Consider the following 27,358-nt stretch of genomic DNA (forward strand, 5'->3'; position numbering starts at 1 on the left):
TGCCCCGGTTGTCGAAATTTCCAGGGGCTGGAGACTTGCAAGGTAGCCTCGTGTTCCTGCTCGCTCTTACCCTGGTACCAGGAAAGCACCCCCGCCCGCTTCCCTCCCTTCCAGACAGCCGGGCCGCAGCACTGTGTCCGCTCCGGAAGCCCCGCGCGAGCGCTGACTTCTTTGCCTGGTCCTTCCCTGAAACCCTGCAGCTTACTTTCCCCACCAAGTCTCCCGTAGGCCCTCCTCCTGCCTTCTCCCTTTCTTTGTGGGAGGGAGGGGAAGTATAAAGTCGGGCTCTCTTCGCGTGAAAGGTTCCCAGGCTCCCTCCCTTGGTTGGGCCGGAACAGGGCAAGGGTCCGCAGCTCCCCAGTCCAGCCCCAGCTGGGCGGGTTGGGGACAGACTTAGATTGTTCGGCTGGCTGCCAGCTCGGACACTCCCAGACCCTGGGGTCCCTCTTGGCCTGAGGGACCTTATTTGTAAATTGGGCCGGGCACCTTTCTTGGATCCCAGGGAGCGGGCGGGAGTTGGGCGGTGACCCAAAGGCTGCAGTAGTCGCGGGCGCACGGCGCGTGGGTGCGTGAGGCTGAGAGTGAGCGCGCGCTCGGGGCCGGTCGGGGGCGGACCCCGGGTGGCAGGTGGGTGCGGCCGGCGGGAGCTGGGGCAGCGGCGGCGGCGGCGGCGGGGGCGGCGGCGGCGGGGGCGGCGGCGGCGGTAGCAGCAAGTGGTTGGACCGTGCGCATTTCCTTCCCTCCCTCTCGGCCTCTGAGCCCGCCCGCGGTGCCCGGTGCGCGGCGCCCGCGGCTCCGCTCCGCGTGCCTTGCCCGCCGCCACGCCGCTCCCTTCCCCGCCGGTCCATGTCCCTGCCTGTGGTGCTCCCGGGCTCCTGCTGCCCGGTGGCTGGGCTCTCGGGCGGGCCGCAGGCCGGGGGTTCGGGCGCCGCGGCGGCCGCCGCCCAGGAGCCGCCGCTGCCCCCGCTGCGGCCGCGCTGGCCCCGGGCGGCGCTGCAGCCCCCGGTGCGGCCTCGCTGCGCGGCCACCGGCGCCGGGGTGCTGGCCGCGCCGCCCCCGCTCTCCTCCCGCCGGGCGGCCGCCGCCGCCGCCCGGGGCTCCGCTCTCCTCCCCGCTCGCCCGCTGCTGTCGCTCGGGCTGCTGCAGCTGACCCTGGGCTGCTGCATGGTGGCGCTCAGCTTCGGGGCGCTGTCGCTGAGCAGCTCCCCGCAGGTGAAGAACTCGTGCCCGTTCTGGGCGGGCTCCTCGGTGAGTGCCGCGCGCGCCGCGTTTGCCCAGGGGCCTTCCCGGGGGGCAGGGGGCTCTGGCGGCCCCCTCCGCTGCCGCCTGATTGGGCCCCCACGGCTGCGGTTGACCCTCCCCCCCACCAGCCAGGTGAAGTTTTCGGAGGCGTTGGGCTGGAGAAGAGTCATAGAGTGGGGTTGAGGGGTGAATTGGATTGCCCCCGGCCAGCGCGTATTCCCAAGGCATTCTGCTGTCCCTGTCAAGCCAATAGAATACAACAGATTCTCAGCTCGCTGGGAGATTGGAAGGACGGGATAGCTGCAGACGGTGGAGGTGGAGGAAAATAGTTAAACTTTCTTCCGCGCTGGAAGGTCAGGGATTTTGATACTTTGTTCGCTGATGTATGAACAGTGCCTGGCACATGGTGCATTTGTGGGATGGATGAAGTGACAGCTTGACTGGGGCACCGCGCTTATTTTATTTCACTTTATTTCACTCACACGTAAATGTGAAATGTATCTGGTGTAGGGCGGCTCCACTCAATTTGGGGACGAGTTCAGGAGGCAATGACTGAATGTGTGTAAATGGACGTTCTACCCGGCGATTAGAGGGCCCTGAGCCCGGACTCGGTTCCTGGAGCCACGCAGGCTGCTGATCATACCCCTGAGCCTGTCGTTAATACCCGAGTCAGCCAGAGTGGGGCGGCTGGCTGGACGTGTCCTCCCTGCCCAGGGGCCTGGTCCGGCTTCCTCCACAAGGGAAGGCCGATGCCTCCAAGGAAGACTGCTGCCCTGGGCGTCTGTGGAACCAGTGTGGCTGCTCATCCTTTCCGCCAACAATTTCACAGCTTCCAGGGCATCCAGCCTCTTGAAGTTTGCTGGAGCTTGAGAGACTTGGAAACAGGTCTTTGTGGAAAATTAATATCTTTATAGTAGACAACCTTTTTATGAACTAACTAATAAATCTTAAAGTCTGGCAGTGCCTATAATTTTGACTAAAATCTCAAAAGACATCCTGAATGCATAAAAACTGCCTTTTTGCAGGTCCACACATACCCAGATTCAAAAACCAAATTTTAGGAATATAGGGAGAACTCATTCAACCCAAAGTAATTGTTTGAATAGGAACACTTAAGAACCTTAAGTAACTCCAGCCCAGCTTGACATCTCATACTTAAACTGATGCCAGTTTGCTCTCCTTTTGAAGTACTTTGATGCTGAATGATCTGGCATGGAACCAGTGCTGCTGTGACTGTGGTCCACAGTCTGTGCATCATGTAAAAGGAATCCCACCCTGTGGCCCTGTCCTGGGGCTCCCCCTCTGGTCTCCCTGAATGTCCTTAACTTTGGGAGGAGGGGATTCTCAACAGGGTAGGGATTAGATCCATTAGACTCCCTAGTCCACTAGTCAGATAAAATTCAGCCAAATGGTAATGGTGGGTGCATTTCATTTCTCTAAATACCATGTACCAGAACTGAATCATGCATAAATTTTTAGAGATTTGCTCTTTGTAAAATCATAACCGCTTGTCTTCTCAAAGACAGCTAGTTTAGGATTACTGAGAACTATTTTTTCTCTTAAAATTAAAACCTGAAGCCATTGTACTGTTGTGAATTATTTCAGAGGTCAGTGCATTTAGATGTCAGTCAAGCTGCAGTTGGATTTGATGAAGGATTTTTTAAAAAGGCCATCAGCCAGAAGATGAAGGCTGTTAACCTGAGTTTACTGGCTAGGCATTTACTTTTCTCCAGGATCCCACAAAACAGAGCAGGGAAAGAATCAGTGATTTGGAACTAAGTTCTCATTTATGTAGTTGTTTTCCACATGCTGTGTCCCCCAGCTCTGTCCCCCATGCAAACCTGTTTCTGAGATTGACCTCAGAATTTACAAGTGACAATAGAACGAACAGGCAGTGCATTTCCAGAACAATTAAATTGGATTGGAGGATGGCCTTTGGCACCATCACTCCCTTGATGTTTTTAGCTAAAAATTCTCACCAGTAGCATATCTTTTGAGTTTATGTATGTGAGAGGGGTTCTTTTTTTAGAACTCTGCATTATGGAAAAATTTAAATTTATTCAACACTGTACAATGGGGAACCCTCACATACCCGTTCCTCACCCACCTCCAGCAGTTATTTCATCTGTGTCTCTTCCTGGCTCTGCTGCTGGCTCTGGGCATTCTGATAACATCAGAAGGATGGTTGTTCTACACAGGGTTAGGACTTTGCTCCGTCATGTTCTCCAGTCCATTTTTCAGATTAACTTCCTATATTGTTTTGAAGCAAATCTCAGACACATCATTTCATCTGTAAATATTTCAATATGTGTACATTTTTAAAAAGAAAGTATAAACAGAATAGAGAGACAACACAGAAGTGACCAGAAAGTCTTAAGAAACCTCCCCCACTTTAAATATTTTATTTTGAAAATTTTAAATCTCAGCAAATGTAAAGAATCATATAATGAATCCCCATTAACCTTTACTCAGCTTCAATAGCTATTAACACATGGCCACTTTATACCCACACCCCTCTCCCTTCCTAGCACCCAAACTGGATTATTTTAAGGCAAATCCCAGGTATCATAATTTCAGCCATTAAGTATCTCAGTATGTGTGTCTAAAATAAAGAAGCTTAGTAGTTAAAAGAAAAGGTTGCTTAATAGTGCATTGTTACTAGCTTCCAGACAGCTAAATGAAGTTTTTATGAAAACTTAAATATTATGACTTGAGACCGGCAAAAGTTAAAAAAAAAATAACAGCTTTATTGAGATATAATTCGTGTTCCATACAATTCACCCACTTAATGTGTGCAATCCAATGATTTTTAGTAAATTCACAAGAGTTGTGCCACCATCATCACAGTCAATTTTAGAAAAATTTCATCACCCCAAAAAGAAATCCTGTACTTACTGGCAGCCACTCCCATTTCCTTCTGACTGCCTTATCCCTATGCGGCCACTGATCAATCTACTTTCTGTCACTGTGGTTTTGTTTTTCTGCACATTTCATGTAAATGGAATCATACAACATGTGGTCATTTGTGACTGGCTTCTTTCACTAAGAGTAATGTTTTCAAGGTTCATCCCTGTGGCATCCATTAGCTGTTCATTCCTGTTTATTGCAAAATGAGATTCTATTGTATGAATCTATCCCATTTTATCTATCGCTCAGAAGTTTTATTGGCATATGAAACTAGGTAGTTGAGTGGCAGTGCCAACTTAAGTGTAAGGTTACTTCAGACCCACATAGGAACACACTAGAAGGATATCTTCCTATTTTGAGCTTTGAATGACCATTCTGTGCCTTAATTTGTTATATCAACTAAATCTACAAGTCTTTTTTCAGCTTCAGTAAAAATTTTGCTTGTATATTTGATACAAAATTAAATTCAAGGGACCAGTATATTCATTTGAAAGGACGGTTTGGTTAAACACAGTATAGTTTAAGAGTATTTTTCCGTATATACATCTCTAAATGTTCTCTGAGATTTGGAGGCTTCTTTCTCTTGTCTGAACCCTAAGATACCTTTTATCTCTTTTAATATATATTTAAGATTGAACAAGTCCTATAGAGACTCTTTTTCCATACTTTAAATTCATATTTTCAGCAACTTAGAGGGAGTGTTTTTGATATACTCACTGTTTTTGAGTACTCTGTGATCATTTATTTCCTTCCTGGTGTCCTTGGTTAATAACAATTTATTAATTCCAAAGTTCATGAAACCAAGAGACGATCCACTTCTAAAAACATGTTGGAGTTTGACTTCAGGTGGGTGGCAGAAGTCTGTGTTCAGGCCATGCTGTCCTGGCTCCTGATTTTGGGGTGCATTTAGTTACTATTAGTTAGATTCCACTGGTATGATGGGAAACCCAGCCTGCCACACTGCATTTGATCAATGAAGGAGTAGAGAGAGTTGTGTTGGTTTGTGTTTCCTCCTCCAAAAACAAAATTCCTGACTGATGATGTATATGATCCTTGAGAGATATTTTAGGCAAGTGGAAGAGAATTGGTTATTGTGTTGTTTTCCTCTTGGAGCCCTAATAGCCTTTATTGTCTGTATACATTCATGTCTGTCTGCTTTAAGTCACTGACCTGAACTCGTGGTCACCCCTCTTGAGTGTATGACCCTATGACAAGATCCTAGTTCCTTATAGAGACAGACATTGGTGAACCTTAAGGGAAACCTTTTATTTATTTATTTTTATTTTTTATTTTGGTATCATTAATCTACAATTACATGAGGAACATCATGTTTACTCGACTCTCCCCTTCACCAAGTCCCCCCCACATACCCCATTATTCAGTGTCCATCAGCGTAGTAAGATGCTGTAAAATCACTACCTGTCTTCTCTGTGTTGCACAGCCCTCCCCGTGCCCCCCGCCACATTATACATGCTAATTGTAAGGCCCCCTTTCTTCTTCCCCCCCTTCTCCCTCCCTTCCCACCCATTCTCCCCAGTCTCTTTCTCTTTGGTAACTGTTAGTCCATTCTTGGGTTCTGTGAGTCTGCTGTTGTTTTGTTCCTTCAGTTTTTCCTTTGTTCTTATATTCCACATGAGTGAAATCATTTGGTACTTGTCTTTCTCCGCCTGGCTTATTTCACTGAGTATAATACCCTTTAGCTCCATCCATGTTGTTGCAAATGGTAGGATTTGTTTTTTTCTTATGGCTGAATAATATTCCATTGTGTATATGTACCACATCTTCTTTATCCATTCATCTACTGATGGACACTTAGTTTGCTTCCATTTCTTGGCTATTGCAAATAGTGCTGCAATAAACATAAGGGGTGCATCTGTCTTTTTCAAACTGGGCTGCTGCATTCTTAGGGTAAGGGAAACCTTTTTTGAAAAAATTGCAATGATGGAGCATTAAAAAAAATGAATGGTCCAAAGGAGAAACTAACACAAAAATATGAAGTCTCTACCAGTTAAGCAACAGTAAATACATTTTTTTCCATCATAATCATTGAATACTACTGAGCATTCTAAATATAATCTTTGTGATGAGTTTAATTGACTTTATTTGGGCCTTTATTTTACATGGCAGCAGAGTCTCACTGAAAAATTCTTGATCAAGTCATGAACCTCTCAGCCTCAGTGACTCATCTGTGAAATGGGTGGGATCATTCTTGCCTCAGAATTGATTTTGTGAGGGTGTAATTAGAAGAACACATCAGAGAGTTTGCTGCTGGGCTGTAGCACTAGGCCTGGCACATACTAGAATCTCTATCAGTATTTTTTCAACATCAAGGGATTATTTAATCAAAGTAAAGCAAACAGGCCAGTTTTGTGTGGGACATCCATCTAGTCATGCTGTGTGGATGGGGAAGAATGGTATACACACATACATTTTTTGAAATTGCCAGTGCAAAAGCTATAGGGCAAGATAGATTGTTGAGAGGTTTGATTATTGTGTGCTTAATTTACAAGGTAAACATGGGCCATTTACAATGTGGCTCTTTTTTAATCTCTATGTTTAATCTCTATGTTTAAATACAGAAACTTTTGACAAAAACTCCAGATCATTTTTGCCCTAACGCATGTTACTGGATTAGCAAAGAGAAATAAGATGGTGGAATTACATGTTTTTGGTCTTAATGATTTGATTTTTAAACTGGATATTAAGGCACATTAACAAGGTATGGTGGGTAATGATTCTGGTGTGTATTTTGGAATCCTTTGCAATATCAGAAAACAGAAGGGCCTCTGCTTTTTCCTATGCACTACAAGGAATGGGTTACAAATGAGTGAAACTGAAATTGTAATAAATCCATTTTAATAATATAGGAGTAATTTGGTGTTAGAAAATAGGTTATTACTCGTTCACTGAGGGCAAGTGTCATCTTGCACTGGGTGGAAAGAACGCTGACAGAGTTGCTCTTGCTGTTGGTATGCTCTTATGAAGCACAGGAGTGAAAAATGTGTTTAAGCTTAAGTAGTCATCTTTGGGAAATTTTGTCTCCTATTTATGATCTTCTTTTGTTCATTTATTTACCATCTGTTCATTCATTCCTTGACTCTGGCCATAACTAAGTGCCTCTAGGAGCCTTTCCCAGTATTGAGTGAATACTCACAGATCCGAGCCCTCATGAAATTACCAATAGGTATAAAACAATTAAACAAGTAATAGCATTGTGATGTAATGGGTGCCATGAAGGGTTAGTGTTAAGGGGACCTTACTGACTCCCTTCTGATAGAGCTCTAGCTACTGCTGCCTCCACAGGAGACAGAGGCAATGAATGTGCTGCCTTCTTTTTCTCTCCCTTTCCCAACCTCTCTGCCCATTCATATATTCTACCCCTTGTATCCTAAGAAATGTAAGCATCCATTCCCTCAATCTTGGGCTCTTAAAAGATTCCTTTCCAGCTCCAGCAGTTCTGTTCTGCCTTCCAGAGGCTTCTAACAATCTAGTCCTACTGCCTCTGTTTCTCCTTCTTTGCCCCCCACCAAAGGGTTCCCCAAGTGGATAGGCCTTAATTGACTTGAAGAATGGGAGAAATTGAGTAGAAGTAGGTGTATGCAATTGGAATGTAGTTTCTTAAAACATCCCTATAAAGATGGGCAGTTTACAAAAATCCTGTTGGAATTTAACATGGATGTGTACTGAATCTGCAAAACAATTCAAGTGGAACTGACATCTTTAAATATTTGGTCTTAACAATCCATGAACATGGTATAATATTTGGCTCTCAATATTTCTCAGTAAGCTTTATATTTCTTCCTACTGAGATCTCATGTATGTTTATCATATATACTTTGGAATTACTGATATTTCTTTTTCATCTAATACATTTTGTACATATTTTAAAAGTTATGTTTTAAGTTTAGTTTGTTGCTTGTATATGTAAACTCTCCCCTTAAAAAAAAATAGCTTAGTTCTTTTGTCCCAGAGAAACTTCATTTGAAGTGACAATTGTATCTACCATGGTCTGTTAAAAATATGTGTGTGTGTGTGTGTGTGTGTGTGTGTGTGTGTGTGTGTGTGTGTATACACCTCTTTCAAATTAGCACCCTTACTCCTGGAACTTTATCCAACAGAAATAAAAAATGCTTGTTTTTAAAGAAATCTGTTCATGAATGCTTACTGCAACATTGTTTTTGAAGGCAAAAACTGGAAATAGAGTGAATACCTGTAATATGGAAATGATTGAATACATTAGGTACATCCACACAAAGGAATATTTTTGTAGCCATGAACAGAAATGAATCAGAGCTGTTCCACTGGACATGAAGAGATTTCCTTGAAGTATTTATTGAAGAGAAAAAGAAGCGAAGGAAAAGTATCTTTTTTGATCCATTTTTTGTAAAAATTGCACTCCTGTGCATGTGTATACACACATACACATATGTTGTCTAGTGGTAAGGATTTAGAGAAGAATATGTACATGTGCAAAATATATAAACACACTCAATTGCTAACATGGGGAAGGTAAAATGTGGCTGGTTGGGGAGGTGGGAAGTAGAGTTGAGGCATATCATTATTTTTATGACTTTTATGGGCTGGGCTGGACACCTCACTTTAATAGTAATATTGTTTTAGTGGAAAAAAATGTGTCCCCAAAGCTGAACCACAGGGTTCTATATTAAAAGTATTTAAAGAGAGAGATGGGTGGCATAAATATATCAAATACTAACTGGTAATTCAAATCATATTTGTATGTTAGTGAAGTGGGCCATTTGTGTTTCCCTCAGGGGCAGTCAAATTTTCAGTTGTGTTTTCACAAAATAGTTGCATTTCCTCAGCAAAGTCCAGTAAGCAGCAGGGTGGGCAGACAGTGAGCACATGTGTGTGTGAACAGACATGTGTGCACACAAAGACTTAGATGCACACATACATGCAAGCATGCTTGCCCACACACAGCCTACAGAATGGAGCTGTACTGGATTGCAGGGGATTCTAAGGAACTGCTATCATCACAGTGGGGTAAATTTTTTAGTTAAAAGACACCCAGAGATGGTTTCCTTCACCTACCTCATTTCTAAGGAAATGAGAGTGAGGACCAGAAAAGTAAATGACTTGGCCAAGGTCACAGAGCTGTTTAGAAGCCAAATGGGGAAATTGGACCCCAAGATCTCATGAATTGCAATTCCCAATTTGTAAAGCAAATACAGCCCACACACTTGAGGCCAGCTGCACATGCCCTGAGTGTCTCCAAGTGGAAATCTTTGAGAGTGAGGGTATTGTGGTTTGATTTACGATGATTGCAAGGATATGGTGCCTCATGGGCAGGTAGCTGATAGTACATGTAAACATAGGTGGGCTGCAAAGAAATTGTCCCCTGACTGCCCGTACATGATTTTTGGTCCTGGATATAAGTAGATAGACTTGTCTTCTGCTGGTTTGATGTTGTGGAATGATTTATTCTCAGCCTGTAAATGGAGATTGGAGAGTATTGCAAGCAGGTCTGTGAGTTTTGAATTTGAAGTAGCACTGTAAAATCCTTATTTATTTGTAGTTAATAAACAGTAATTGTGGATTGGTGCATTTGAAGGATTTTGTTAAAAAGAGCACATAAAGGAAGACCCTAATAACTGCATTCAGTAGGTGTACCTCTTTACACAAAGGAAAAACGTGCTCAGATGGCTTCAGGAAGTCCCTGGGCAGAATAATTACTTTGTCCTTTCCCAACCACTTAGTAAACTGTGTTATCCAAGGGGCTGACATTGGTTTCCAGTTTATGTTTTGGCAAAATGCTGATTCCTCTTTATCTAGGATTTTAGCTTGTTGTTTATTGAAGTGTCATTTTGCAATGTGAGATCTTTCTCACTGTAATCCCTCACCCTTAGTGGAATAAATGCTCAGAACATTTATTAGTTGCCAATCATGTGACAGGCACTTTACTGGAATGGTGTGTGGTAGGAGGGGCAGGGGTATGTGGAAAGGCTTGAGAAGTGGGCAGGAGAATATCCTGAAAGGCCTTGTTTACCATTTTGAGGAAGTCATCTGTCCCATAAAGGATCGGTGCCCACCTAAGGAAGGGAGGCTTGCCGCCAGACATGCAACTTAGGAGGCTGACTCTGGCAACAGATGAAGCACTCCTGCGGGCAGGAAGCTTGGATCAGAAATACTGATTCCTTCACTAACAAGAAGGAATGCTAAATTCTGTTTGTTCTTACTTGATTGTAAGAAAAAAATAAACACAGCCAATAAAAAAGCTTTGGGGTCTTGGACATGAATGATAGTCCAAAGTGGTCTACCAGGACTCCTTTATCAGCAGGAATATTAACTGTTTGACTTTGGCTTTAGAATTTCAGTATTTTAAAATATGTATGTTTTAGAGATTAAAGATTAGTTTATTGGAACATTCCATTTTCTAGATTTATGATACTGTTTGTTCTTATAGGTGATACTCTCAGGAATCATAGGATTAACAACTTGGAAACGGCCTATGATCCTTCTGGTATGTACTGATCTCATAAACGGTTACTCTTTGTAAAATGTGCTCTGTATGAAGTCTGTGGAAATAAACCATTAAAGAAAGGCTAGAGCCTCCTTGTTCATTAAAAAAAGAAGTAAACAATGGACAATATTAGAAGTCAGATGTTTTCATAACAGTAAAGTATAATGATAATTTTGTTGGTTTTCTGATTAACTTTAAGTTTCTCATGTTTCCAGTGCTCACATTTATATCTATTTCTAGTTCCAGGATTGGACCTATTGTAAAGATATAATTTTATTTGTATTTTTATTAAGGTATCATTGATAGACACTCTTATGAAGGTTTCACTTAAAAAACATTATGGTTACTACATTCACCCATATTGTCAAGTCCCTCAATACCCCATTGAAGTCACTGTCCATCAGTGTAGTAACATGCCACAGAATCACTACTTGTCTTCTGTGTGCCACACTGTCTTCCCTGTGACCCCCCCACACACCATGTGTATCAATCATAATACCCCTCAATCCCCTTCTCCCTCCCTCCCCACCCACCCTCCCACACCCCTCCCCTTTGGTAACTGCTAGTCCCTTCTTGGAGTCTATGAGTCTGCTGCTGCTTTGTTCCTTCAGTTTTGCTTCATTGTTATACTCCACAAATGAGGGAAATCATCTGGTACTTGTCTTTCTCCACTGATCATAATACCGTCTAGCTCCATCCATGTTGTTGCAAATGGTAGGATTTGTTTTCTTCTAATGGCTGAATAGTATTCCATTGTGTATATGTACCACATCTTCTTTATCCATTTGTCTACTGATGGACACTTAGGTTGCTTCTGTATTTTGGCTATTGTAAATAGTGCAGTGATAAACAGTGGTGCATATATCTTTTTGTTGTTGTTGTTGTTTAATTTTTTATTAAGATATGATTGATTTACACTCTTATGAAGGTTTCACATGAAAAAACAATGTGGTTACTACATCTACCCATATTATCAAGTCCCCACCCATACCCCAATGTAGTCACTGTCCTTCAGTGCAGCAAGTTGCCCCATATCCACTATGTCCCTTCTCTGTGATACACTGTTCTCCCTGTGATCCCCCACATCATGTGTACTAAACATAATACCCCTCAATCCCCTTCTCCCTCCCTCCCCACCCGCCCTCCCACACACCTCCCCTTTGGTAACCACTAGTTCATTCTTGGAGTCTGTGAGTCTGCTGCCATTTTGTTCCTTCAGTTTTGCTTCATTGTTAGTGTATGTCTTTTTGAATCTGAGATCTTGCTTTCTTTGGGTAAATTACTACGAGTGGAATTTCCAGGTCAAGTGGTGTTTCTATTTTGAGTTTCTTGAGGAACCTCCATATTGCTTTCTACAATGGTTGGACTAATTTACATTCCAACCAACAGTGTGGCAGTTTTCTCCTTTCTCTGCATTCTTACCAGCATTTGTAGTGCCTAGTCTTGTTGATGTTGGCCATCCTAACTGGTGTGAGGTGATATCTCATTGTGGTTTTAATTTGCATTTCCCTGATAATTAGTGATGTGGAGCATCTTTTCATGTACCTGTTGGCCATCTGAAAAAGATATAATTTTTGAAATGCCAGTTTACTATGGACATTTTAAAACATATACAAAAGTGGAGGGAATAATGTAATGAACCCCCTGTACTAATTACTTGGTTTCAACAATTATCAATTTATAGCCAATCTGGTTCAGCTAGACAGAATCTCATCTATTCTCCTACCCTCCATATTCCTTTGAAATAAGTCTCAGATGTTAATCATGAATAAGTGATTTTTTTATTGTTATAATGTTTTGGTTGGACAACCTCAGATTTTCATTGCTTAGATTTTCTATATTCTCTTTGTCACATGAATATTATGTTTTCATGGTAATTAGACATATGTTGGCGACGTTGTCCTTTGTCAGTTGTTGAGATAAACTTTAAATAATATAAAATTAACCATTTCAAAGTGTATGAATCAGTGGCACTTAGTATATTCCCAGAGTTCATGCTTTGTTTTTATTTGCTTTGTCCTTTTGATTCAGGGAATACTAAAAAATAATAGACAATTGCCAATGGAGTATCCAGCTTTCAAAGATGAAGTGGGGGGTCTAGGAAATCCAGTTTGAAGTATACTTAAAAATTTTTTTTTATATATAACATCTCTCCTTTTGATTTTTCTTCTATCCATCTTGAAATAGGGCTAAATAATTTTCTAAAGTTGTTTTGTATATACACTTAACAATTCATTCTAAACACACCACAGTTTGCTAGGTAATGGGTAATAAATACAAAACTAGTTAAATTCTTAAATGCAAGGAGAAGCAGCACATTGTAGAATACAATCAGAATATTGGATCCCCTGTGTTGATGGTCCTAAAAACTGAACTAAAGAGTTTTCAGGCCAACAAGATAATTCAGGGAACATTTTATAAGTCCATCAATTATTTAGTGAAGCTCCATTAATATCTCTGGAAGGACTTGTTGCAATATTTTAATATGTTAAGAAACAAGATAGAATTATGAGACTTTGAATGAGTTTTATGGCAATGTATTTTACTGGATGTGTTAATGAATGGCTGGGGTTTGTTTTGCAACAACTTTCCAGGTTTATAGTCTCAGCAGAAAAATTTTGGATGGTGTTCAATGTTTATACAAATATTTGGTTGTAGGAGTCGTCTTGGCACTGTCTTTTTCCATTGGGTCAGTATTGAAATGCTTAGTAATACAAACCTCAAGTATTTCAATTAAAATCAGAAAATCTCTGTGGCTATTTGTACTTTTAAAACTACAAGTGGTGAAGAGGATATGAGTGCATATTCTAGGTAGATATTAAGAAAGTTCATCTTTAAGATATGTATTTCTTTAACATTGTTTTCTTTTCAAAAGGTGCCCTATAAATTTATTATGTGACCTCAAGCTTCTTTAAATGAAAATGATCTTAATAAATATGTATCTCTATTATATTTATTTAAATTTGTTTCTCATCTTTGTTGACAAGTATATGTATTTTGTCACAAAGTTGTAACCAGTTTGTATATGCCATGTTGTGCTTTGCTTTTTCTGTTTAATATTAGGTTAATTATGTTCATTTCAGTTAATATTGTTTCCATGTAGGAAGAGTCCACGTGCCTATTCCTTAGGAGCATTGTGCCATGTTTCTGTATTACCATCAGTTATAAGACTTCAGGACACTTGAGCTCTATGCTTTGACTATGAATTATGTGTTTAGAAGGTTATGTAGAGGTTGTTTTAAAATGTTAACTAACATCAGTTTGCAAAGGAGACATATTACTTGATAGGAATTGCACAAGGAAAAACTTGCTGAGTATATCAGTAGGTGATTGGAGGCTTAGTCAATATCATAAATGAAAAATCCTCAGTTCATGTGAATCTTAATAGTACACCATTATAACTCATGCCAAATGCTTTTATTATGTTAAAAAATGAAAAAAAATCATACAATGTAATGAAAGAAACTGGACACAACAGTCAGATTCTCCTCCTTGAGTATGGTTCATCCCCAGATGAGGCAGGAAACTGCAACCCACCTAACTTTTCTGAGTGTAGTTATGTTTTCTGAAAAGAGGGGCTAATCTAGTGATAAGGCAGGTCTACCTCCAACCCCCACTCGCACTGGGCACTCCACCTTTTTTTGTTTTTCCTCACCCCCAGCTTGCCTTCCTGAGTTCAGGGAATGCGCCAGCGGGTAATCTAGGTGGGCGGCTATGTTGCATCAGAGGAGCCAGTAGGGCCTGCGTGGGTCTGTATTCTTGCTTGTCTGGTCAGAGCTGCAGCCCTTCTCCCCTTTGCATCCCACACTCTACCCACAGGGCACCTTCTGATTCTGACACAGCCAGACTGTCTTATACAAACTTGGGGCTTTCTTCTCCGAGCTGTGTCCTGGCTGGCTCCTTCTCTTCTGGGTCTCTGTTCAGCAGTTGTTTCCCGGGAGAGACCTTCCTGGGAGAGACCTGTGTCTTTGCCCCTCACCAGGTTCCTGTGCTGATACAGGCCTCCTGTAATTAGCCTGTGTGCTGTTTGTTTACAATTTGCTGTCTGTCTCCTGCAGTGGATAGTCTGATGAGGACAGGGGTCTTGTCTGTCTTCTTCACTCTGTATCTTTGGGGCCAGTGTGCTCAAGACACGTCTATTGTTGGCTATGGAGTTCTTTAGCGGGCAATAAACAATTTAAGTCCTAGGTGAGTCCTTAAAGTTTCTCTTCTACTTTCATCTTAAATTTTTCTCACTTGCTTTTGTTCTCTGAAACTTAGTGTTCTTCCTCTTTAACTTCAAGGCAGTGAGGGGATATTTTGGTGGTAGAGATTGGGAGGGGCAGGTTGGTCTTTGCAGGCCCTCTGAGTGGTAAGTGGTCTTCTCTTTGAGTTGGTTGCATACAGTCAAGAACCCTTGAATACTTCTTTTCTTTTTATTAAGGTATCATTGATACACAGTCTTATGAAGGTTTCACAGGAAAAACATTGTGGTTACTACATTGAATACTTCTTTTTGAGAATCATTTACATTTGTGCTCCCACTTTTGTGATTGTTTCTGTGATTGCATCAGGTTTTGTAACGGTTCGAACAAAAAGGGTCAGTTTGACCTAGTTCCTTCAAACTCAAGATTTCATGGAAACTCCAAGTCAGAAGCTTTCATTCACTGTGCCTTCTTCCTTATGCTGCTAAATACTCACATGTCCAGAACAGAAATAATAATGTTGGAAAATAGTTTGTAAAAAAATACATATGTAGCTATTTTTGTATGACTAGGATTAAGCATGTGTGTACATGTGTGGGTGTGTGTGCTTGCATGTGTATGTGCGTACAGTATTCTAGGCTATTTTCCATCAAGAACAACATTTTCCATGTTTAAAGAATGCTCTTATTTTTCTAGATATTATTCCTTTTTCATTCTAATAAAACATTTTATTACTGTTTAGAAATCACAGACTCAGTGCTGGAATGACCTCAAAGATTGTCTTGTCTAGGCATCTCAGTTAGAAAACAGAATTCTCTTAAGACGTTTTTTGCTGGTGGTACATTTGGTAAGAATTGCCACTGTGAAAGCACAGCCAGGCTTTCTGCCTATAATTTTGGTTGCTTATATGTGGTGATTTGAGCAATTTTATTTTTCTTGTCAGTTTGGAACAGACTGGATGGATATGACCTTAAAGCTAAAAAGCAGACAGATTTATTCTTTTTTTAAATTAAATTGACATACAGTTTTATGGTTTCACATAAACAACACAATGGTTTCAGCATTCACCCATATTATCAAGTCCTCATCCCCTCCATTGAGGTCACTTTCAATGTAGTAAGATGTTATATAATCACTGACTGTCTTCTCTGTACTGTACTGCCTTCTCAATGACCTATCTATATTGTGATTGCAAATGATAGTGCCCCTTAATCCCCTTCTCCCTCCCCACCCACTCTCCCCAACCTCTCCTCTTTGGTAACCACTAATCCCTTCTCCGTGTCTGTGAGTCTGCTGATATCTTGTTCCTTCTGTTTTGCTTTGTTTTTATACTTCTCACATGAGTGAGATCATTCGGTGTTTATCTTTCTCTGCCTGGCTTATTTCACTGAACAAAATACCCTCTAGCTCCATCCATGTTGTTGCAAATGGGAGGATTTCTTTTCTTTTTATGGCTGAATAATATTCCATTGTGTATACGTACCACATCTTCTCTATCCATTCCTCTATTGATGGACACTTAGGTTGCTTCCGTGTCTTGGCTATTGTAAATAGTGCAGTGATAAACATAGTGGTGTGTATGTCTTTTCAAATCAGAGATCTTCTTTTCTTCAGGTAAGTTCCTAGGAGTGGAATTCCTGGATCAAATGGTATTTCTATTGTTAGTTTTTTGAGGAACTTCCATATTGCTTTCCATAATGGTTGAACTAATTTACATTCCCACCAACAGTGTAGGAGGGTTCCCCTTTCTCCACATCCTTGCCAGCAGTTGTTCTTTGTTGTCTTTTGAATATTGGCCATCCTAACTGGTGTGAGGTGATATCTCATTGTGGTTGTGATTCGTATTTCCCTGATGATTAGCAATATGGAGCATCTTTTCATGTGCCTGTTGGCCATCTGAATATCTTCTTTGGAGAGGTATTCATTCAGGTCCTCCACCCATTTTTTGATCAGTTTATTTGTTTTTTGGGAGTTGAGGTATGTGAGTTCTTTATATATTTTGGATGTTAACCCCTTATTGGATATGTCATTTATGAATATATTCTTCCATACTGTAGGATGCCTTTTTGTTCTGCTGATGGTGTCCTTTGCTGTACAAAAGCTTTTTATTTTGATGTAGTCCCACTTGTTCATTTTTTATTTTGTTTCCCTTGCCCAAGGAGATGTGTTCATGAAGAAATTGCTCATGTTTATATTCAAGAGATTTTTACCTATGTTTTCTTCTAAGAGGTTTATGGTTTCATGACCTATATTCAGGTCTTTGATCTATTTCAAGTTTACTTTTGTATATGGAGTTAGACAATAATCCAATTTCATTCTCTTACATGCAGTTGTCCAGTTTTCCCAGCACCGGTTGAAGAGGTTGTCTTTTCTCCATGTAATGGCTCCTTCATCGTATTAACTGACCATATATATGTGGGTTTATATCTGGGCTCTCTATTCTGTTCCGTTAATCTATGGGTCTCTTCTTGTGCCAGTACCAAATTGGTTTGATTATTAGACTTTGTAGTAGAGCTTGAAGTCGGGGGGTGTAATTCCCCCAGCTTTGTTCTTCTTTCTCAGAATTGCTTTGGCTATTAGATGTCTTTTGTGGTTCCATTTAAATTTTAGAACTATTGTTCTAGATTATTGAAGAATACTGTTGGTATTTTGGTAGGGATTGCATTGAATCTATACATTGCTTTAGGCAGGATGGCCATTTTGACAATATTAATTCTTCCTATTCATGAGCACAGATTGTATTTCCATTTATTGGTGTTTAATTTATCATATGAGTGTCTTGTAGTTTTCAGGGTATAGGTCTTTCACCTCCTTGGATAGGTTTATTCTTAGGTATTTTATTCTTTTTAGTGCAGTTGTGAATGTAATTGTTTTCCTGATTTCTCTTTTTGCTAGTTCCTCATTAGTATATAGGAATGAAAGAGATTCCTGCATATTAATTTTGCATCCTGAAACTTTGCTGAATTCAGTTATTAGTTCTAGTAGTTTTGGGATGGACTCTTTAGGGTTTTTTATGTACATCATGTCACCTGCAAACAGTGACATGACAGTTTAACTTGGTACTTACCAATATGGCTGCCTTTTATTTCTTTGTGTTGTCTGATTGCCATGGTAAGACCCCCAGTACTATGTTGAATCAAAGTGAGGAGAGTGGGCATCCTTGTCTTGTTCCTGATCTTAGAGGAAAAGCTTTCAGCATTTCGCCATTAAGTATGATGTTGACTATGGGCTTGTTGTATATGGCCTTTATTATATTGAGGTACTTACCCTCTATACCCATTATGTTGAGAGTTTTTATCATGAGTGGATGTTGAATTTTGTGAAATGCTTTTTCAGCATCAATTGAGATGATCCTGTGGTTTTTGTCCTTCTTTTTGTTGATGTGGTGGATGATGCTGATGAATTTTTGAATATTGTACCATCCTTGCATCTCTGCAATAAATCCCGCTTGGTCATGATGGATGATCTTTTTGATGTATTTTTGAATTGCGTTTGCTAATATTTTGTTGAGTATTTTTGCAATTATATTCATCAGGGATATTGGTTCTGTAATTTTCTTTTTTTGTGGTGTCTTTGGTTTTAGTATGAAATGATGCTGGCCTTATAGAATGAGTTTGGAAGTATTCGCTCGTCTTCTACTTTTTGGAAAACTTTAAGAAAGATGGGTATTAGCTCTTCTTTAAATGTTGATAAAATTTAGGCATGAAGCCATCTGGTCCAGGGGTTTTGTTCTTAGGTAGTTTTTGATTTCCAATTTGACTTACCTGCTGGTAATTGGTCTTTTCAGTTTTTTTTGTTTCTCCTGGGTCAGTTTTGAAAGGTTGTCCATTTCTTCTAGGTTGTCCAATTTTTGACATATCGTTTTTTCTTAGTGTTCTCTAAGAATTCTTTTTATTTCCATGGTGTCCATTGTGACAGATTTATTCTTTAGCACCAAGAATGAAGGTTCTTTCCCGGTGATGGTCTTGGGTCACAGATGCTGAAGGGAGGCCTCTGACCAGTCCTGTATCCAGGTTGTCTGTGGCCAATAGACTATTGTGATTATTTTCTGAATATGACTGTGAAAACTACAGGAACTATGAAGGATTTGGGGTAAGAGGAGAGGATATTTTGAATTGGGGAGCATCTTCAGATAGATGTATTGCCATGTGAATAGTTACAGAATAAAATGTATGGTCCCATTTGTGTTCCTTTTAAATAAAAAAATCATACATATGTGTTTGTTAGCTACATGGAAATTTCCTGAAAAAATATACAAGAAACTGTAGTGTAGGCACATCTGTGGAGTGCAGTGGGAATGGGAAGGGGGAAGACTTTTACTCTTCACTTTCTACCTGGAGAGGACATGTGTTGTGTGAAGAGGAGGCCGTTTTAGTTTCCTCATTTTGTTTGGGTTTTGGCTGTCAGTATCTGCATATCTGCTGTCTCTTTTCGGAGTTAGTTTATCTGTCTTTGTGTGAATCTTGCTGCAAGGCAGGACCCTGTCTGCAGATGTGGAAGCTCTGAGGTCAGACACTTACACTTCTGGATGCCAGCAGCCAGGGTGTGAGCCCATGACCTCTACCCACTGAAGCTCCTGCCCAAGACTCTGAAGCTGGAGCCATTGATGCAGAATAGTCTGGGCAGCTTAGAATTCATTAGGCAAAGGAGGCAACTGGTATCCAAGCCTGTCAGTTAGGTTTTCTTGTGCATGACCTTGGTAGAGGTCCCAGCAACCAGCTTTCCTTGGCTCCTTCCTGAGCTTCTGAGCCTGGTTCCTGTGGATTCTGTGAGCTACCTGATAGCCTTGCAAGAAATTCCTTTTCTGCTTAAATAGCCTGAGTTGGTTTCTGTTGTTCATAACATAGTCAGGAACTGACTGCTATAGGATCATGATTTTTTTCTTCTCTGAACATTACTTTTATCACCATGTTTAAAAAACTAGTTCAAAAATAAATTAGAGATTCATTTTTAACATTTGGCCATTTGCGGTAACTCAGCTGAAGAACAAGAAATACAGTGGGTGCTCAAATTAGATTGATTTATGGTGAGTACTTGACTTGGGTGCAAAGCTTTGGGTGGAGGAGGCTGGGGGTAGGGGTGTCAGGGTCAAGGTGGTGGTGGGGTTGGGTCTTACTAGCTGTAATTTCTCAAAGTGTTGTCTTGTAGAGCTCTTTAATGAAGATAATAGAGTAATTTATAAATGGACATTGTGCATTAGCAGGTATCCTGCATGTTGAGGGAGGGGAAGGAATATAGTTTTGAGTCAGACCTGGGTATGATCAGGATTCCTAATGAGTTGTATATTTAGGGCATAATAAATAAATCACCTCTTTGAGAGTGTTTCCTATAAACTTTATGTCTGTATTTATTGAATGTATTTTATATGGTATATATAGATATGCACACTATATAGATATCAAACATATAGTAGATATATATACTACATATGTATCAAACATATATGGTATATACATATACACACACCATATATATATGAGTGTGTATATATATACTTCAAGTTCATTATTGTGATACTGTGACATTTGATAATTTACTAAAATGCCTCTTAAGAGGAAGAAAATATATATTTTTTATTTAAAAAAGGGGGAACTCATTAGCCTTCTTACTCTTATTACAAGTAATAAGTAGACTTCTGTGCATTTCTGCAGCATTCAAACCTGACTGCATGTCCCAAGTTAATCATTTTAAACTCGTTCTGGTTTTAGTGCTCACAGTAGTTGTCTCCGTGGCTAAAGGTGAGGGGTTTGTAACATGCTCTCCCACCTTACCTCTCCTATTTTTTGAAGTTATTTTATTTCCCCTATTAATGGCTTCACAATTTTAAATAATAGCATAAACTTCTATTTCTTGAATCATCAACTTTGGATAGTATCTTTGACTCTGACTTTCTTAAGATGGAGAAATTACCACTTAGCTCTATTTCTTTCCCCCTCCACCTCTTTTGATAGTAAGTGAACCATTACTTTTATATTATCAGTGTTTTAATGTTTCTGTTTTGCTCTTAAACTGTATTATGCCATTCAGACTTTGCCTATAAGTTGTCTCTAAAATAGCAAAAACCAATAATAGCATTTATAGTATTTTCATTATGTGAACGTGATTGTATTAGGATGTTAAATTGGATTCTTTACTCCCAAATTCACCTGGGGCCACAGTACAGGAGATCCCATGGCTCCCACATTCCAGTGTGTCCACCCATCTAAGCAGGACTCCTAAAGCTTCTGGGTGAAAACCAGTTTTACAACCCTTAGCTGATCTCCATCCCCCAGCCTATAAAAAGGTTAGGGATTAAAGGGACAAATGTTTTGGAAAAAGTTGCTGAATAGCTGTGGCATTTTGCATTCTACCTCCACATGGGGGTGGGGAGTGCTTGAAGATAAGCCCTTGGAGAACCTGATATGGGCCCTTAGTTGGTTGACTGGATTGGTGGCAGGCATATGCCTGGGAATTCAAAGGGCTGGTTGGCAAGCCTTGTGGCCTCAGAGTTAGAGACTGCCTTTGATCACAGACCAAACCCCAAATCAGACTTCCAGCAGACCAGAGGCCCTGCAAGAGAAAGCAGGCCTGGGGTGAGCCTAGATCCTGCCTGGGAGCTGGAGGGGAGTGAGGAGACCACAGCAGGAGAGAGGCCGGGCCTGCATTGATTGGGGCCTGAGGTGAAGGGAGTGCAGGCTTGACAAAGGCACCTCAGAGGAGCCAAGAGCACCATTTGTGAGACAGTCCCCTGTGAACACTTGCTGAGTTCCAGCATCCCTCAATGCCCTTGACCTTCTTTCCACCAATGACAGAGCTGTGGCTAGTAGGCCTAGGAGAAGTGGACACTCCCAGAAGCAAAACAGAGAAGATTGCAGTCACTCCCTTGCCCTTCCCTTTCCAGGCTTGCTTGCTTCCTACAACAGTCAGCCTGATGACTGAGAGAGAAGCTGAAATTTAAATGCACTTCCAAGGTTTGACTGGATGCAGGGCTGGACATTTTCATTACCAAGATGAGACTTTGTGATTTGAAGTGACTAGAGGACTTTATGTATCTGATATTGATCAGACAAGTCATAGGCCTGGCCCCAAATTCCATGTAAGGAGTCAAGAACTAGCCCTACAAAGTGGGCTTGAACAACATTGGGGAGGAGAACACAGTGGTTTTCTGTTGACTCCCCATGAGTCCTGCTTGTTGAAAGAATCAGCTACATTATTTTTGGTAGCACCACCATGAATGATTAGATGTGGAGAGAAGGAAATGTAACACATTTCAAAGGAGGACAGTTTTTTTTAAATTTTTTTTATTAGAGGCAATTCATTTTATGATTTATTAAAAACATTGTTTAACCAAACATCAATCTTGGATCAACCTTAAATAAACCATATGCCTTTTAGAACTGATGAGTTTTAATTAGTTTCTTAATTAGCATGTGAGAAATTTGTAAACCTGTTAATTTTTTTTTTTTTTTTGAGAGGGCATCTCTCATATTTATTGATCAAATGGTTGTTAACAACAATAAAATTCAGTATAGGGGGGTCAACGCTCAATGTACAATCATTAATCCATCTCAAGCCTAATTCTCGTCAGTCTCCAATCTTCTGAAGCATAACGAACAAGTTCTTACATGGTGAACGAATTCTTACATAGTGAATAAATTCTTACATGGTGAACAGTACAAGGGCAGTCATCACAGAAACTTTCGGTTTTGATCATGCAATATGACCTATAAACAATCAGGTCAAATATGAATATTCGTTTGATTTTTGTACTTGATTTATATGTTGATCCCACATTTCTCCTATTATTATTATTATTTTTATTTTTAATAAAATGCTGAAGTGGTAGGTAGATGCAAGATAAAGGTAGAAAACATAGTTTAGTGCTGTAAGAAGGCAAATGTAGATGATCAGATGATCAGGTGTGTGCCTATGGACTAAGTATTAATCCAGGCTAGACAAGGGCAGCAAGACATCCACGGATGCAGAAGATTTCTCTCAAAGCAGGGGGGGTGAGGTTCTGAGCCTCACCTCTGTTGATCCCCAAATTCTCACCTGATGGCCCCCCTGCGACTGTGCCTGTCTTAGGTTGTTCCTCCCTTGAGGAATCTTACCCGTCTCTGGCTAACCAGTCATCTTCCGGGGCCATACAGGGAAATGTAAAGTTGGTAAGTGAGAGAGAAGCCATATTGTTTGCAAAGGTTAGCTTTTTACTTCTTTGCAGATTTATGCCCTGTGGCTTCTATGCCCAGCACTTGTCTCGAGGTATCTTTACCACCTGGAGGAATTATGATACTTGGTAAATTCGATATGAGGCACGAATTCTATTTAAGGGTTGTAATTAGGAAGGAAGAAGAAAAGCTATAGATGTAGCATATGAAGGAAACTTGGGAGGATTGATTATTTCTTTGACATATCTTCTTGTATAGTACCTTAAGTATGTATAGGTTTTAAACTACTAACTAATTTGCACTCACATATTAACATAATAGGAATACGGTGACATAAACAAAGCAAATCTATAATTACCATCCATCTCCAGTGAAGCCAAGAAAACCATTTAGGCACCCTAGGCATTTGTGAAAATTTATCTATGATATGATGGATATTGTCCAACTGTACTTGAACCATCAGACAAATTAAAGCAGCCCATTTCTGGGATCTGTTCACATCCCATATGTTCTTTTAACCATAGATAGTCTATAGTCCTGAGATTTTGGAGTGCTACAACTTGCACCCCTCCCAACTCCTGGTTGAGTTCCAACAGTACAGATCCGGTCAAATTCGTTGTCTCACTGTATGCACATGCCAGCCTAGACATCTCCCTCCTCATTCTTATGGCAAGTCCAGGAGACGGTGGGCTGGATGCAGCCACAACCGCAGCATCGTCCGGATCCCTGTGGAGGCTTTTTGATGATCATCCCCCGGCACAAGTCCTCCAGAGAGTGCTGATGCCGGAAGCTCCCAAAGGAGGACAGTTTTAAGCAGCCAAGTCAAATCTATTATTCTTTCTATCATTTGCTCTGTTATTTGATAGATTATTGGACCATGACATTGATATATAGGTTTATATTTTTCCTTGAGTTTCTAAATGACTCTCTTCTTTTTCTTGTTGACAAAAAGGCCCCTAATCTCAGAGATGATCTAGCTACTGCATCTCTTTTTTTTAACAGCTTTATTTAGATGTATTTGACTTACCATGACATTCACTCATTTAAAGTCCAATGGTCTGTCATGGCCACAAACATTGGATATGCACAAACATCTCCACATCAATTGTAGAACATTTTCATCAGCCCCCAAAAACCCGCATACCCCTTACAAGTCACTGCTTATTTCCCCCCAGTAACTGAGGCCTAGGAAACTACTAATACACTGTCTCTCTCTCTAGCTTTGTCTATACTGGGTATTTCCAATAAACACACTCATATAATATGTGATCCTTCGCAACTGAAGTCTTTCACTTAGCATAATTTTTTAGCGCAACATTTTAAATTCATGTTATAGCTTGAATCAACACTTTTTTCCTTTTACCTGTTGAATAATATTCCACTGATGGATATGTTATGCCACCTTTTATTTCTCTATTCATTAGTTGATGGACCTTTCCACCTTTAGCTTATTATGAATAATGCTGCTATGATCATTAGTGTACAAGTTTTTTTGTGGATGTATTTTCATTCCTCTTGGGTATATGCCTAGGAGTTGAACTGCTGAGTCATATGGTAACTGTGTTTAACATTTTGAGAAACTGTTTTTCCAAAGTGGCTCTGTCATTTTACATTACCATCAGCAGTGCATGCAGGTTCCAATGCCTACATCTTTGTCAACATTTATTATTATCAGTCTTTTTGATTATAACCATCTTTATGGGTGTGAAGTGGTATCTCATTGTGTTTTTGATTTGATGTTGAGCATTTTTTCATGTGCTTATCAGCCATTTGTATTTCTTCTTTGGAGAAATATCTATTCAGATCTTTTGCCCATTTTTAGATTAGTCTTTATATTATAAGTTGCTTGTCAGATATATGATTTGCAAATAATTTATCTCACTCTGTGGGCTGTCTTTTTACTTTTACAATGTTGTCCTTGAAGCATGGAAGTTTTTAATTTTGATGAAATCTAGTTTATCTATTTTTTTGTTGCTGTTGCTGTGCTGTCATGTCTAAGAAGGCTGGTCTAACCCAAGATTGTGAAGATTTAATCCTGCATTTTCTCCTGAGCTTTATTGTTTTAGAATATGCCTAGGTCGGTGATCCATTCTGAGTTAAATTTTGCATATGGTGTGAGGCAGTGGTCCCAAGTTCATTCTTCTGCATGTAGATATCTGGTTGTCCTAGCACCAGTTGTTGAAAAGATGATTCTTTCCTCTTTGAGTTGTCTTGGAACTTGTGTTGAAAATCAGTTGACTCTATTTTGAAGTTATTCATCTATCTTCTTACTCATACTTTTTCTGCTAGTTGCTCTACTTTCTCCTTTGGATATTTATTTCTAAGACTACTAACTTCCTGTTCTAGTTTAGACTTAATTGTTTTCTAGGCCTGCTACACATATGTCATACAAATATTTCTTTTCTTTGTATTTTTGGATTAGAACCATTGTTCCTTAGTAAACAGCCTCTGTTTTTCTACCTGGAAGCTTTTAGGGTCTTTATCTTGGTATTGATAAAATTTAACTTTCAAAAAAGATAAAATCATGACTCTCAGGCAAATATAAAATAGATGTGTCATTGATGAGGGAAAACTGGTTCAAAGAGCATTTGAAAGCTAAGTATTTACAGGTAATGTTAGGAGGAGGTTGCTTGAAGACATACCAAACTGGTTGATATCCAGCAAGACCATAAATGGTAACTTTTGAGATTTTTAGTTCCATTGACAGAATTTACTTCTATCTTTACTGAAGAAAAATCTACAGCTTAAACTCTGCCTCTACAGAGTTGTAAAATAGTCAATTAAGTAAATAGAATACCCAGTAATCTCTTTTTGCCTATATCCAAGTTTCAGATAATTTTTCTGACATCTTCTGAAATTACAAATGGATATATTTAGGTGTTGGTGGGTCTTTTTCCTTATCATTTTTGGGTATTTTTACTCCTTGCATATTTGAGTTCTTTTAATTTGAAGACATGTCATTTCCTCAACACTGAGACATTTTTTTAATTGTTTTTTTGACTGTTTCCTTCTCTCCATTTGCTCTGTTCTTTCTTTCTAGAACATACAATAATCAGATGTTTGATCTCTGAATTGAGCTTCTTTGTTTCTTAACTTTTCAAAGTCTCACTTTGTCTATTTCTTAGTCTTTTATTTATATTCTGGGTACTTTCTTACTTTTTTTCTCTTGTCATTCTGTTGAAGTATTTGTCTTGAGAATGATATATTTTGATGTTCAGGAACTATTTTTTGAACTCTGATTCGTCCTTCTTTTCTTTGCTTATTTTTTAAAATTAAAGTTTAGTTGATACACAGTATTATACTGGTTTCAAGTATACAGCATAATGATTCAACAGCTATCTACATTGTTAAATCCTCACTCCAACTAGTATAGTTACTCTGTCAATATAGAGAAATGTTACAAATAATTGATTATATTCACTATGCTGTACTTTCATCCCCTGACTAATTTACATTATGATTGTCATTTTGTGCTTCTTTATCCCCTTTACCCATTTCAAACCTCCCCACCCCTGCCATAGCAACCACCAGTCACTTCTCAGTGTCTATGAGTCTATTGCTGTTTTGTTCATTTTGCTATGTTTTTAGATTCCACATATAAGTGAAATCATATAATATTTGTCTTTCTTCACCTGGCTTGTTTTGTGTAACATAATGCCATCTAGATCCATTCATGTTGTTGCAAATAGCAGGATTTCTTTCTTTTTTATAGCCGAATAATATTCCATTGTGTTTATATACCACTTCTTCTTTATCCATTCATCTATTGACAGACACTTTGGTTGCTTCCAGGCCTTGGTTATTGTAAATAATGGGGCAATAAACAGGGGTACATGTATCTTTTTGAATCATGGATTTTGTTTTCTTCAGGTAAATTCCTAGAAGTGGAATTACTGGATCATATGGTATTTCTATTTTTAGTTTTTTGAAGACCTCCATACTGCTTTCCACAGTGGCTGCACCAATTTACATTCCCACCAACAGTGTAGGAGGGTTCCCATTTCTCTACATCCTCACCAACACTTGTTATTTTTTGTCTCTTGGATAGTGGCCATTCTGACTGGTGTGAGGTGACAACTTATGGTGGTTTGACTTGCATTTCCCTGTTGATTAGCAATGTGGAGCATATTCCCATGTACCTGTGTTGTCTTCTTTGGAAAAATGTCTGTTTAGATCCCCTGTCCATTTTTTAATTGAGTTATTTGTTTTTTTGGTGTTGAGTTATATGAATTCTTTATGTATTATGGATGTTAACCCCTTTTCAGATAAATAATTTACAAATGTATTCTGCCATACTGTAGGATGCCTTTTTGTTCTGTTGATGGTGTCCTTTGTGGTACAGAAGCTTTTTAGTTTGGTATAATGATTTATCCTTTTTCATAGCAGCTGTTCTTGTT

The 27,358-nt window shown here is 39.8% G+C and overlaps 1 protein-coding gene across 5 annotated transcripts in view; it reads left to right on the plus strand.

The window, feature by feature from the left end:
* Positions 1–718: 718 nt before the first annotated feature.
* Positions 719–27,358, plus strand: part of ENTREP1 (endosomal transmembrane epsin interactor 1) — a 56,397-nt gene continuing 29,757 nt past the window's right edge. For 3 of the 5 annotated variants that reach the window (XM_017659042.3, XM_036991326.2, XM_073228628.1), the window contains exons 1-2: positions 719–1,248; positions 10,574–10,630. In XM_017659042.3, coding sequence (XP_017514531.2) covers positions 847–1,248; positions 10,574–10,630 — 459 coding nt within the window. In that variant the 5' untranslated portion in view covers positions 719–846. Of the gene's footprint in view, positions 1,249–10,573; positions 10,631–19,665; positions 19,841–27,358 lie in introns of those variants that run through there. The other 2 variants (XM_073228627.1, XM_036991327.2) reach the window with 2 other exon arrangements.

Source organism: Manis javanica, chromosome 2 (genome assembly GCF_040802235.1).
Source record: "Manis javanica isolate MJ-LG chromosome 2, MJ_LKY, whole genome shotgun sequence".
NCBI classification, from domain to species: domain Eukaryota; kingdom Metazoa; phylum Chordata; class Mammalia; order Pholidota; family Manidae; genus Manis; species Manis javanica.